Source organism: Hypomesus transpacificus, chromosome 1, assembly GCF_021917145.1.
Source record: "Hypomesus transpacificus isolate Combined female chromosome 1, fHypTra1, whole genome shotgun sequence".
Taxonomy (NCBI): Eukaryota; Metazoa; Chordata; class Actinopteri; order Osmeriformes; family Osmeridae; genus Hypomesus; species Hypomesus transpacificus.
The window spans coordinates 3,870,432-3,883,790 of record NC_061060.1 but is presented as its reverse complement, the minus strand read 5'-3'; the positions used below and the strand labels follow the sequence as shown (position 1 = coordinate 3,883,790).

The following is a 13,359-nucleotide window of genomic DNA, read 5'->3' as shown; positions in this document are numbered from 1 at the left end:
ACCTGCACCGTAGACCACAACAAACTGCCTGAATACAGAATAATTATGTTATTCATTTACTCCAAATAACATCTGCTATTCATTTGATCAAGGGTATTTTACGTTTGTTAACAATGATTGATATAGCTCAATAACAATTGAGCAACAGTGGGCCAATTTGCATAATATTGAGTCATCCTATGCATTTTGAGTTATCTCCGAATGAGGTACACATTAGAATCTGGGTCAATGTTAGCATTTTCAAAGGCACTAGCCATTAATTTCCTTGCACCTAGCCAATATTTACCTTCACCTTCTTTTAAAATCTGTCTTGCTATTAGTTTATTCGTGTGATTTGTGCATAACAAAGTGCCAGTTGGGAACTACGCCATCATCCGTCTGACACGGTTATAGCAAGTGTGTGGTAAGCCGTATACTCCGCTCTCTGACTTCTCAGTTCTCATTCACTAGAAGATGGCGGACTGCGCTTCACTGTTGGATGAGGAGCTCTCTTCATTTGTCTTCAGTTACCTGACAGAAAAATCCGGGAGCCAGGTAAACAATGCTTTGTCATTATCTGTGCAGGATTAGGGCCACACGGCGCGGTGTTAGTTCTTGCATGTTATTGACATTAGTGCGTGTAATGTCACCGTCTTGGATGCCCGTGGCTGTATGACAGCATCCTCGCGCACTGTGTAACCGGTGTCTCCAAGTCAGCCTTGACGTCTGGACTTCACGTGGAGTAATAAGGAAATGTCATCAGCCCCGACAACGTGGTGAAACAGAACTTATAAAAACGTATATTATTGATAATGTATTGATTTTGCATTACAACAGTTCCAAAAGAAACCCAGTTTTGCTGCTTAAACAATAGACTTAGGCTACCCTGGTGACTTAGTTATATTTAAATACAACAGAATTTATCTTGGGCACGTGGGTAGTCTGAACTTGCGAGAGTTTAAAACGGCTTTAAGATGTACCTAAATACTTGCGAATATTTGATGAAATACAGTGAACCGAGGCAGTCAAGTTCGACGTAAACATGGGTTTAAGCTTTATTTCATGGATTTAAGTGATGCGACGTGTACAACTAAGGAGAATGGTTAGCCCATCTGTGAAAACTTCATGTGATTATGTTCTCGTAATCGTTTGCGTAATCAGTCGCTGCGTTACAAAACCCGATGTGTTCACAAGGCGACTTGTATATGGAACACCAGTCACAAAATGGAATACAGTGGTGTTAAACGCCAAGTAGAACATATCTTAGGATATAAATTCTGAATTGTGCAAACATTGGCACTGAAAAACTTGCTCGCAACCACTTTTGGTACCGACAATATGCCATTGACATAGTAAGTTTGCGATCTGAAAGAGATGGAAATTATTGCATAAGATCCAATAATCGCGTCAGTAAAGAGCTCAAAGCGACATGAAGAGTAATATTTCTAGTCAATGCTTGCACATTTTTTACAGACGTTAACAATTTGACAAAGCCTGCGCTTCGTCCCTGATGAATGCAAACAAAAAAGGAAAAGCAGTAAGTGCCAGTGATACAAAGTATCTTGGAATTGAGTATAGCTGCTCTGAAGCTTCACAGAACAGCGGATTGCGGACAAACGCAGATTGACGTCGTTTTATATTTTGACAGGTTTTGTACATTATGCGATCTCTCGTATTTGAACCGCCTGTGCGGTGTTACTGAATGTTTATTCGGGGTTATTTGGTTGATTGCTTGCCGCGTTCTAACTGCAGGCATCGTAACAGTACTCCATCCTCGTGACCAGAGTTACAGAACACGAAGCTGCTGCAGTCATGTGCTTTCCGCTCTTGTGCGTAGTAGTAGCTTCAGAGCGAGCGAGAGAGAGAAAAAGAGAGAGACAGAGAGGAGGGTGCGGGGGATGGGGGGGGGGGGGGGGGGGGGGGGGTCCAGTGACGTAGACTGGGGAGGGCAACACTCCCTCCCGCAGGCTGCATGTGACTGCTCCTGGCAACCTAGCTCACCACTAATCATTACCGAGGCTACTTCAGTCTAGGCCGGTCAAGAGGATGTAAAGATAAATCCGATTTATCGCCACAACACAACATTCCCATAGCCTAGAGGTTAAATGAAGCACGTTTGACATCAATTGTAAAATTTCTCACATTTGATTCCATTGCACCATCATTTAGAGCTTCTGCAATCTCATTCATCTCTCACTTCCCCACATCAAAATGTATTATTCTTAGATAATTTATTTAAACATTCACAGGGTAGCATACCAAAGTGCATAGCTACACTATAGAAGCAAGCAGTGGCTGGGCTGTCAGTCAATACTGTAGGTCAATTTAACCCTAGTCATTTGCCTGAACTTGCTGAGGGATTTCTGGCAATGTGCCAAGATCTATCAAATGATCCTTTCAAATTGCCAATGGAACTCTACTTCCATTATTTAATAGGACGTAGCGACTTTGTACAACCCTATGCTGCACCAGTGGTTCCCCTGAGCTGGGCCAGTAGTCGTGACAAGGTGTGCTGCAGTGCTGTGTTCAACCCCTCTGATGTCTGCTGTGACTCACCTTACCTCCAGGAGCTGAAGCTAATGTATTAGTTCTGCGGTCGAGACAGGCACTTAAGAACTGAGGCTGTCCTCGATGCTCTCTCTCTCTCTCTTTCTCTGTCTCTCTCTTTTCTCCCCCCTCTTCAGTACGTCTCTGGCCGTCTTTCTCATCCTAATTTTTCTCCTGAAACGTGTGTGGCTCTTTGGTCTTTTCTCTGACCATGTCTCGCGCCGACTGAGCTGTGTAATTAACTTGTATCGAACCTAATCTATGCCTTGATGAACGCCCCTTTTTCCTCCTGCGATTGAACGTTATCAATGGATTGTGTAGGCTCCTTGTAAGACTCCTTGCGTCGTGTCGGTTGAGTCATTGCATGCTTGTCCCTAGATAACATGGGAATACGGCTGTTTCCTCATCCAAACCCCCTCCAGGGGGGTGTGTGTGCGCATGCCAGCCCATATGTTGGTTGCAGGGGGCGCGGGGGTTTGCTTTGTCATGGGTCAGTGTGCATCTCTAAGCCCCAGGTGTGTACTGGTGGGCTGGAAGCGTGGAGACTCACCCCCTTACTTTCACTTGTCAGTAGGGATTTTTATATTTAGCTTGGCTTTTTATGTGGGTTATGTGCCACTTCAATCCCTGCCTCTGTATGATTTCACCTCATCCACTCTTCCCTCTTCATCTCACTACAATATCTAACTATCAGTATTAATGAGGATAATGTGAGGTAAAAGCAGCTCTTTTGGGGTAGAAGAGGTGCTGTACTGTAGCCCCCGGCCCCCTGATATTGTGCTGTTAGGTGGCAGTGTGGCCTTACTTAACCTCTACAGAGGCTTTGTGGTCTTCACAAGGTCTGCATCAAAGCCCCGCTTGTGCATGTCTATCTGGGCTTCGACCAATCCCCGAGTGACATCGTGCCACTTCTCAACACGACAGAATCGATCACATCTCAAGGAATGCCTAGAGGGAGCAAATAGGAGGTAGTTAAGTCCTACTCCCAACCAACTACAAACATAGGTTCTTGGTATATATACTGTAATGTGTATGTTGCTATTTTTGTCTGAAAGGGTTGCTTGATTTTATTTAACTTTGGCAAAACCATGATGTTTCTGGGGAGGGTTATGTGACTGCAATGTCCAGACAGAACATTTATTGTCATGTGCACAGCATAACAGGGTTATTCTAAAATGATTGTGCCATGGCAAGCATTTTTTGTTTAAAACAAAAAACCAGAAGAGTAACAGGAGCTGGCTGTGTGATGACATCACAGGTGCTTAGGTAACCAGGCTGCAGGTACATCATGAGGAAACCAGGTTACTTAAGGAAATAGTCAGCACAGAGGAACAAAGGGTTTGCCAGTGTTAAAGGATGGGCTGCTTTTCAAATTTGGGGCTAGTACAGTGGTTTGTTATATCAATTGGCATTTGACAGTAAGACCTCAACAGTCAATAGCAAATGTATGATGATGAAAAATACTGTGTTTTAGGTTTTTAAAGATGTGGGCTCCAGTGCATGATTCCACTGAAATGGAAGGATTTGTTCTGTATCTCAGCCTGTATGGGTTGTTTGCCTGCTAAAGTGTAAAATATTTAGAAGCCACTGTGTAAATTAGAGTATGACCAGTTACAGTAGGCTATAACCAGCTCAGTTGTTAGAAAGTCGAGTCAGGAATAGGTAACCTTCCAAGTGTGTACACGCGCACACACACACACACACAGTAATGTGAACTTGAAATAGCCCAGTGGCATGTTTGTGTGTGTGTGTGGGTGTGTGTGCGTGTATCCAGAGGACATGGTCAGGGTCACCCGCACTTGCTCAGCAGAAAAGCAGCCAGTGTGGCCCGCCCCCTTTGGAAGGTTGTAAAACAGTAAGAAAGGTCACAGGAAAATTCCAATGTGGGGAGTGTGGCACGAGATAGGGCAGTGTTGCCCTTGTGCCCACCAAGACATGGTAACCTGGCACCTGGGAGACAAGGCAGGCTCAAACCGGCAGGGCGGGAGTGGAGGTTGGGGTTTAGCCAGCTAAGTTACAGACCCAGCTCATTAATTAGAAAACGTGTACTCAGCAGAGATAACACTTGATATTTACAATAGGGTTGTAAATCAACTGTTAACTCTCTTTATCCTTTGGTTTGGCATGTCACAAGCTTCGACCGTACTGTATGTTTTTCTTTGAACGCTTCATGTGTTTCTTCTGTTTATTTAATACAGTGTGAAACAATAAGCTCGCTTGATAACATATTTTTGCATACAGTCTGGCGGTTTGTGGATGTGGACATCACAAGTTCCTAGACACGTAGTCAGAGCTCTGACTCTGGGGTGCATGAACCTGCTCCTAGGCCTGTTTTTCTTGGTTGCCACTGGTAGTTGTCGCTAAGGGTTAAGTTAATGCACTTGTTTCAAATGTTCAATTTAGCGACACAATAGCTATTCTTGTATTAATGGCCCCTGGTCGGGTCCGATTAAAGGTTTTGCAGTACACAGATGCAGCATGGCTCACTGAAGTTGAGGATGTACAGGATAGGAAGTGTTGCCTGGTTCTGTAGGCGTGTTCTAGAACTAAGTGAAGTTCGCATGACAACTAGTCTCTTGAGGGAATAAAGAGGATATAGAGGAGGATGATGATGCACTTTCTCACTGAAACCTACTCTCAAAATCTTTTCCCTCTTCTTCCTTGTTTCCCTGCTAGAAAACACTCGACTTAACCCTTCCAAATGTTGCATGACGCCGCCAACACCATTTTCGACAAGCTCTAACCTGTCGTCGGAAACAACTCTGAGGAGTTGCTGTAAAAGTGCAATATCTGGGTGGCAACTCTTGTTCTGAGTGTGTGTACGGTGTGAAGCTTTTGAGGCGTGTGCAGTTTGACCTCAGGGACTGGTGTCTGAGAAGCGCACAGATGCAGGTGAACACTCAGGTCCTGGTGGGGGCTGCTCAACATGTATGCTGTTTCAATGCTGTGTCATCAGAACGGGAGGATGGAAAGTGTACAGGTGTGTAGAACTGCCATGGTGGTGCTTCTGCCGTCAACAGGCCCCTATCTGCCAACCCAGGGGGAGAGAGGCTCAGATACAGGGGAAGGAGCATGAGGGGGAGAGGCAGAGAGAGAGAGGTTAAGAACAGTTGAGAAGTTCACAACAGTACACACACAGACAGACACACACACACGGTTTTCCAAAGGCATTTGTCCAATCGGGGCAAACGACAAACCCTCCTTCACCACTAGGGCACTGTGATCACAGGTTAACAGATTGCTCCTTAGTTATTTCTACCACTCTCCCCTTTTCCTCCCCCTTTTGCTGACCTAGATCAGCGGTGAACTCTCCTAGTGATGGGGAGGCTTAGGCAGGGATTGCGTGACTGGAGAGATCCGGTATGGGAGCTCCACTGGGTCTGACCAGAGACTGGCAGCTTGACATGGCTTTACTGACTAAAGGCTCAATCACACACAGAGCACACACACACACACACACAGCTCCTTACACCTGCTGTCCACGTATAAGTACCTGCTAAACGGGTCTTTTAATGCAATTGGGGGAAAAACGACTTATAAACGCCTACAGTAAATAAAAATACACCAGTACGAACATACAGTCCAGTAACGTTGGAAAATATTTACTCTAGAGCCTTTCACTTTTTCCACACGTTGTTGTGTTTATGTTTAACATTTATGAAGAAAGGAAGGAAGATAAGACACTTTATGCAAGTTAATGACATTTCTTTTTTCAAGTATTCCTAAAGTAAAACTGAAAGTATTCAGACCCGCAGTGACACTCCAAATTAACTGTAATGTGGTATCCAGTTTCCTTTGATTAACCTTGAAACGTTTGTAGAACATGATTGGAGTCCATGTGGGTATGATTTAGGCAGGCACACACCACACTGCAAGCTCCCTCAGTTCCCAATGCCTGGTTAGGATTGAGGAAATACTGAGCAGAGATTCAAAGATTCTCAAAGAAAACCTGCTTCAGAACGTAGACAACCTCAGACGGTTGTCTACGGTTGTCGACGGTTGCGGCATGAATTCACCTTTCAGCAACCCTGGACTGACATGTCTCCTTCATCCAAAGCCTGAATTGCATAAAATATCTGCATAGAGACTTGAATATATTGCAGTTCACACTCAGCACTCATCCTATCAGGAGGGAAGGGAGACCCGTGCATTGTGGAGAGCAAGGAAGGACCTGAGGAGTATGTGTTGTTGTCAACTTGTTCTAAAAGAATCTCTTTTTATTGGGGTGGTTGGAAATACTTTTGTGTTCTCCAGCTAGTGGGGGCTTGTCCTGTGTTGTGCACATATGGCTCTGTAATGTTCCTGCTATAGTGTTTAAAACATACCAGAGATGATGTCGAAATAACAAGGGTGTGTTCTAATGACTCATCTCAGTGAGGGTAAGTGAGCAGTCAAATGTGTGCTCTCTCGTTCATTTTCATTCATTTCCTTGTTTGTACCTTTCCCATTGACATGGATAAGAATAAGAAGATCATCATGTCAAAGTGAATGGTTGTAAATCGTTTGTAGTCTTGTCCTCTTTCTGAGCATGTGTAGCAAGGACAAGTGGCAGTTTCATTACGTTTTGAAGTGAATCAAAGTCTTTGGAAAGGTAAAGCTTCGTATCTTTGCCCATATAAAGACATCCCCTCTGGTCTGGAGCTTCACTCATGACTTAGTCCCTACAAGTTCAACAGCTCCACCATACAAACTTATCAGAGTTTGTGGTGTGTCTGTTTTGTGTTGGCTTTCCTCTCTTTCCCCTGGTGAAAGCCCCCACTATCTGCTTTCACAAGTTAAATAATTGTGACATGGTCTTATTGGTGTAATTGCTGTTTGATTAGCATGGTTGTTTTTTGGTGCAATCTGGCAGAATTTGCATCATCAGAACCCTAACCCAGAATCCCTTGTACTTTTCTCCTCTCTCAGAACTCTTTCTACAGCGCATTTCCCTCAACACTTTTATGTCTGACCTTGTTTCTGCATCTGTTCCATGTTTTCTCTCTCTCTCTATGTCTCTATGTCTCTCTCTCTCTCTATGTCTCTCTATGTCTCTCTGTTTTTGCTCGTTTTTCTCTCTGTAAAACCTTGCCTTACCTCCAAGTTGTGTTTTAATACTTCTGGCAGCAGTGTATGGGAATTTATTCTGATAACCATCCATCACTCTGCATCAGCCCCCAGACACAGATTTCCAGATACCTGCTCAGTATGACAGATTTCATTGACTCCCTTTGGACTTTGTTTTTATGCGAAATGTGATAGGTTGGTTAGCTTAGTGGACAGGAACGGTCAAATGAATGTGCACATGTGGTGGACGTTCACCCACAAAATGGCACTGATCATATGTCAAGTCAAGTGTGTTTTTTTGGGAGTGTGTTGTGTCTAGTAAAAGTCTGAGCATACACACACCTGGCAGAGGGTGCTAGAAAAGGCTAATGTGGAGGGGGGGTTTGATGGAGTATTGATTTCTCTGCAGGTATTTGACTCCAGGTGATTTTAAGAAGAGAGAAAGCAATTTGGCACACAAGCCCGCTGCCCAGACTACTGCTCTGGGGACCAGAATTTTTTTTTTTTTTTGCCTTTCGATGGTGTCGCTTGAAGACGACTATGAAGCCCCTGGCTGACTGTTGGACTCTAGAGAGGATGTGAAAGGTAGACTACTCGAGGGTACATTAGTTTGACCATTTCTTTCAGGTATGTGTCAGGAGGACTGTACTTCATTCTTTCTGCAGGCTGAGAGAGCAGTGTGGATGTCCTTTGTCACTTTGTTAGCAAAGAAAAGAGGCCCATGGATTGCCCTTTTGAAAAGAAAATTCAACCACTCCTTTTGGCTTGCTTAGAATCTTTAAAGGTCCAGTCGCACATTCTAGAAGTTTCATTTTTTTTGGTTCCATATGGGCTTGGTGTCTCTAGCGAGGACAGGAACATGGTTGTTTTGGTGGTGTCACTACATCACCACCGTCTCTCTTGATGTAGTATGTGTGTATTTGTGTGTGTGTGTTTGTTCAAGAATCATTAGAATGGGAAAGGCACACTGAGTCATTTGTTTGGTGCCAGTAGCTCAAGGTTGGCTCACTAAAGAGCTGAATAGAACCCAGATTTGTTTTAAAAGTTGTCCAAGTTCTGTTTGTTCCCTGCAACGAAAGCTGGGTTTAGTAAAGAACTGCTAAACAGGAACATTTAACAACCGTACACTTCATTTTATATCATTATTGAAAGCATACAATTTATACAGAACACATGATTTATTGCAACACATTTCCCAATCCATCCATGAATGGTGTCATTGCTGGCCTCTGGCTTCAGTATGTCCACATGTTGCTTTTTAAGTAAACTGTGTAAGGGCTAGACGATGAAGTCTGGTGAAATGACCAAGTCGCACACCCGCCAGCCTTGCATTAGTACATTGCATCCACAAACACACACACACGTGAAGTATTTAAGGAGGCGAGTGAGAGTTCAGCAATATAGAACTTACAAAACAACCATGAATATTTCAGTCATGCAACCTAGGGGGAGGGATACTCCCTATCTCTCTCTCTCTCTCTCTCTCTCTCTCTCTCTCTCTCTCTCTCTCTATCTCTCTATCTCTCTCTCTCTCTCTCTCTCTCTCTCTCTCTCTCTCTCTCTCTCTCTCTCTCTCTCTCTCTCTCTCTCTCTCTCTCTCCACTCCTTCTCTCTCGCCCCCTTCCTCTCGCAATCTCTCTCCTTCGCTCTCCCCGGTATTAATAGATAAGCCCCTTGATGGTGTAGTGTACAGGGACATAGAACCTAGTTTGAACCTACACCGGCTGAAATGTAGGTACTTTCATCTCAGGCACAACATCCATCTTTGCTGCGAGCCTTGGGCTGCCATTAGCAGAGCAGGATGGCTTCATGTACTGCCAACATGCCTCATAGAAATGCTCAGAAATACCACAGTGCCATGACAGTCACTTGTAAAACATCTGACAACATTTCAGATTGTCTTTAGTACGAAAGGAATCCTGGGATTTGGGGCTATGACAATTAAACAATGCAATCGGGTTTTCTTTTTGGGGGGTGGGTTGTCCTTTCATTCACCAGCATGTGAGAGAGGGGTACTCGCACGTTGCGTCAGAACTTGGAACAACACGGCCCACATGGACGTCAAAACACACTGGTTGAAAACGCCCGGGGTTATGTATTGAAACGTTTGGACGTTGCTCGCCTGCTTCACACATGTTAACGTGCACTACGGAGACACTTTGGTTTCCTCTCCCATGACCCTGGTTTCATTTCGCGCGACCCCCACAGGGGATCACGACCCATGGTTTGGGAATAGCCGGGGTAGTGAAAGAGAGGAGGGAGAGAGATATGAATGTACTACACACAGTGCTAGAGAGAGAGACAGAGAGAGAGAGAGACAAAGAGAGAGAGACAAAGAGAAAGAGAGACAGAGATACTGTAGATGTGACTGTAGACAGTGCTGGATGGGATGATACACACATGAGAACGGAGATAGGCAGGCGGATCAGCCCACTCATCATCAGAACATCGCACCTGAGACAAAGTCCTTCGTGGCTCTCCTAATCCATCTCTGTCCTCTCTCTCTCGTCTCTCATTCCATCTCTCTCTCGTCTCTCATTCCATCTCTCTCTTACAGACTGAACACTTTCTCCCTCCTCTTATCTCCTTGGCACGCAGGATAGTGTGGTGGTGAACCAAAGTCCATAGGAAGGCGGTGTGTTTCAACCTACTGGGGGACCAGTATCAAAACATCTTACGACATGTCCTGTACTTTCTTATCAAGGGTTTATGAACCTGCTTTGGACTATTTAGTCTCTTCCTTTTCTGTTACTATACATTCAATGAGTCAATGAAAACATATACACACACACTATCCCAGAAGCACTACGGTACACACAGACTCTTGCTCCTCTTTCGCTGAAGTTAGCCAAGCGGTTAGGGAAAGAAAAGAATGGGGCTTTAATCATCCAAACTGACTGGTGTGTGTGTGTGTGTGTGTGTGAGTGAGTGAGGACTGTGGTATTCCTGGCGTGAAGGTCACCATAAACATTTCTTTCGCTGGAGGTCACCAGAGAGACACAGGCATGCACGCACACTCGCACCCAGGCCACCCTAGCATGTCCTCCGCTCCATACACATGAAATGGGAGAGATATTCTCCTTGTGTCACCAATCACAAGGTGCCAAATAGTGCACGAGTGTGTGTATGTGGACTGTTTACTGATTCTCAGAAAGCAAGCCTGGAACCAGTCCTCTAACCACAGCCAAGTTCAACCTAAACTGAAATCAGCCTGAAGGTTTACAACAGACATGGCAGAACAATAGCACCACTCAAACGATGATAAATAAGGCACTGACAATAATTTGTCTTATAATTCCTCATGTCACTTCTGGATATGTTCAGGATGTATCCTGGCGGTAAAAGCTGTCTGCCTCTCAGGTTTGAATGCAGAGAGTGACATCCGGTGCGACGTCCTTTCATGTGACAGCTGTAAAGTTCAAAGCTGTTGCGTCACATCTGATCAGCAAGCAGGCCTTATTTAAAGCGCTGCTGCACCAGTAGCCTGTGCATACACGTGACACGTACCACCAGACACACAGGCAAAAGCGGCACGTTTTTTTATACGCACACATGACACACAGACATAATACGGCCAAGACCACAGACACATGCTGTCGGGTTAGCAAAATCGAATTAGCTTGAACATTTCCAGTCAGGGTCAAAACGCTTGGTAATGCATTGAGGAAGTCGACCTCACGTCTCTCTTACTCTTTTTGTCTGTCCGTCTGTAACTGTTTTCGTCAGAAGGTGCTTTCCTTCCTAATATGGTTCCTTTTTCCTGAGACCAGACTGTCACATGCAGTGGAAGGCTGCCTCGCAGTTCAACAAGCAAGCTCCCCTCTGCTTGCCCTGCAGTCGCTATGATACTGCATACAATCACTCTACTGCAGAGAGCAAAAGTTCCCCATGTTGTGAAGTAACTGGGGGGTATTTTATGTGGAGTAAAAACTAGAACATACTATAGCGGAACTGTTTGAATTGTCCTAACTGCTCAGGTCCATTCTCTCCAGCCAGTCAGTAGATTTATTTGAACATCTGATAGCGGCTGATAGCATAGATCTCTGGAATGGCTCAGTTGAGCACCTCGATATGGTCAGTCTGTTACTGAAGGTGTTCCTCTGTCTGACCAGGGAGCCATGTCACACATCGTAAAATGTGACATCATATTCTGGATGCATTCTCAGCGTTTTTGATTTTTTTACGAATGCCAAAACATTTGAGCCTCCATTGGAAACGACACATTCAATGCGTGACCAGTGTGAGTTTAACCACTAAGCCCAGATGTGTCCCCACCATGAGCTAAGCTAGCTGCACGACAGCTTTGTCGGTAGACACGCATGACAACTAGGTAGGTTAACACAGTGTGCGTACGTGTGTGTGTGTGCGTGTGTGCGTGTGTTGGTTTGTGTGTTCTCTGTGCCGTTGATGAGAGCAGATGGATCTCTGAAAAAGAGCGAGGGGGGAAAGAAGAGTGATGGGGAGGAAAGGTGGTGATAATGTGTCACGAAGGCATCTCTCATTTTGGCTGCTCAAGGACAGACCTGCTGATTGCACCGGCTGGGGGCCAGTTGTGTGTGTGTGTGTATTATGAGTGTGTGTGTGTGTGATGGGGTGCACAGCGAGTATAAGGGCCAGTGGGTGTATTTGATATTTGAGGGAGAGGAACTCCATTGGGAAGTGAGGGGTCAGATAGGGTGTAGTAGGGGGTGGATATTTGATCACCTACATCTGATATATTGCTTTAGGTGTCTGCATGTCAGCAACCTTAATCCTCTCTGACTGGCTGTCAACTGGCACGTGGAAGTGCCAGTAGTTAGTGCCAGGTTACCATTTTCAAAACACTTCTGAAACCCACCCGACCTAGAAAGGGCTACTAAAACATTAGTAAACATTTGTCGTGAATTGTAATGTGTGCTTGTGTATTAGTTGTGATTTTTCCTCTTTTACTGAGGTCTTCCGCGGATCCCCAGACGTTGCAGTGACCTCATCTCAACTGTGTTCGACCAGCGAAAGCAAGAATAAGATACACCCCCCCCCTACCAGCCATGTTGTCCTTGTAGCATGGAGCCATGTCCTTCATGGCCTTGGTGTCAGCAGATCTGGAGGGGAGGGGAGAGGAAATGGAGCTGGGGCAGAGTGCTGGGTACCCATGGGGATGGCAGCAGGGAGAACTGGAGCCGTGGGGCTGAGCTCATCCCCCCATGGTGTCTCCAGGGGATTCTCCCTTCCAGACACATTCGTACTTCTCAATGCAAATTTGAGAAAACACTTGAATAATTAAGAAGGATAATGTCTATTAACGCATATTAGTGAATGAAAGGTGAGTTCAGAAGTTCTTCACTTGTAGATTTCACCTACCTGTAGTTTGCTCACTCTGGTGAGGATTGAGGAAATGACAAATGAAAAAAAGGATTCCTAAGTGACAGGACAGTTTCTGAAGGCCTAAGCATTATCCCTTTTACAGGGCAACAAGCCAATCACAGTGAGTGCTCTGCCATCTTTGGCCATTCACTTACATCAAACCAGACAACACAACACACACACACACACAGACTGTAGGAGAAACGGGGCAGGGTAACATAGTGATTGTGTACTGTATCTCGTTACTTGGTTTTACTTGGGAGAAACGAAATGAATTTATAGTGCAGACAGACATGAAGCTAGATAGATGGACTGCTGTGAGTCATGTAAGTGCAAACGTGATGCATTTGACAATGCTGTCAGGCTGGAGGGAAATGGACTGAGAAACCACACCTCTGATTCTCTCACTCACTCACTTCACTCACTCACACTCTCTCTCTCTCT

The 13,359-nt window shown here is 45.0% G+C and overlaps 1 protein-coding gene across 1 annotated transcript in view; it reads left to right on the top strand.

The window, feature by feature from the left end:
* The first annotated feature begins 434 nt into the window (after positions 1–434).
* Positions 435–13,359, top strand: part of ppargc1b (peroxisome proliferator-activated receptor gamma, coactivator 1 beta) — a 34,461-nt gene continuing 21,536 nt past the window's right edge. The window contains exon 1 of the mRNA XM_047035019.1: positions 435–534. Within this exon, the coding sequence (XP_046890975.1) occupies positions 454–534 (81 nt within the window). The 5' untranslated portion in view covers positions 435–453. The remainder of the gene's footprint in view (positions 535–13,359) is intronic.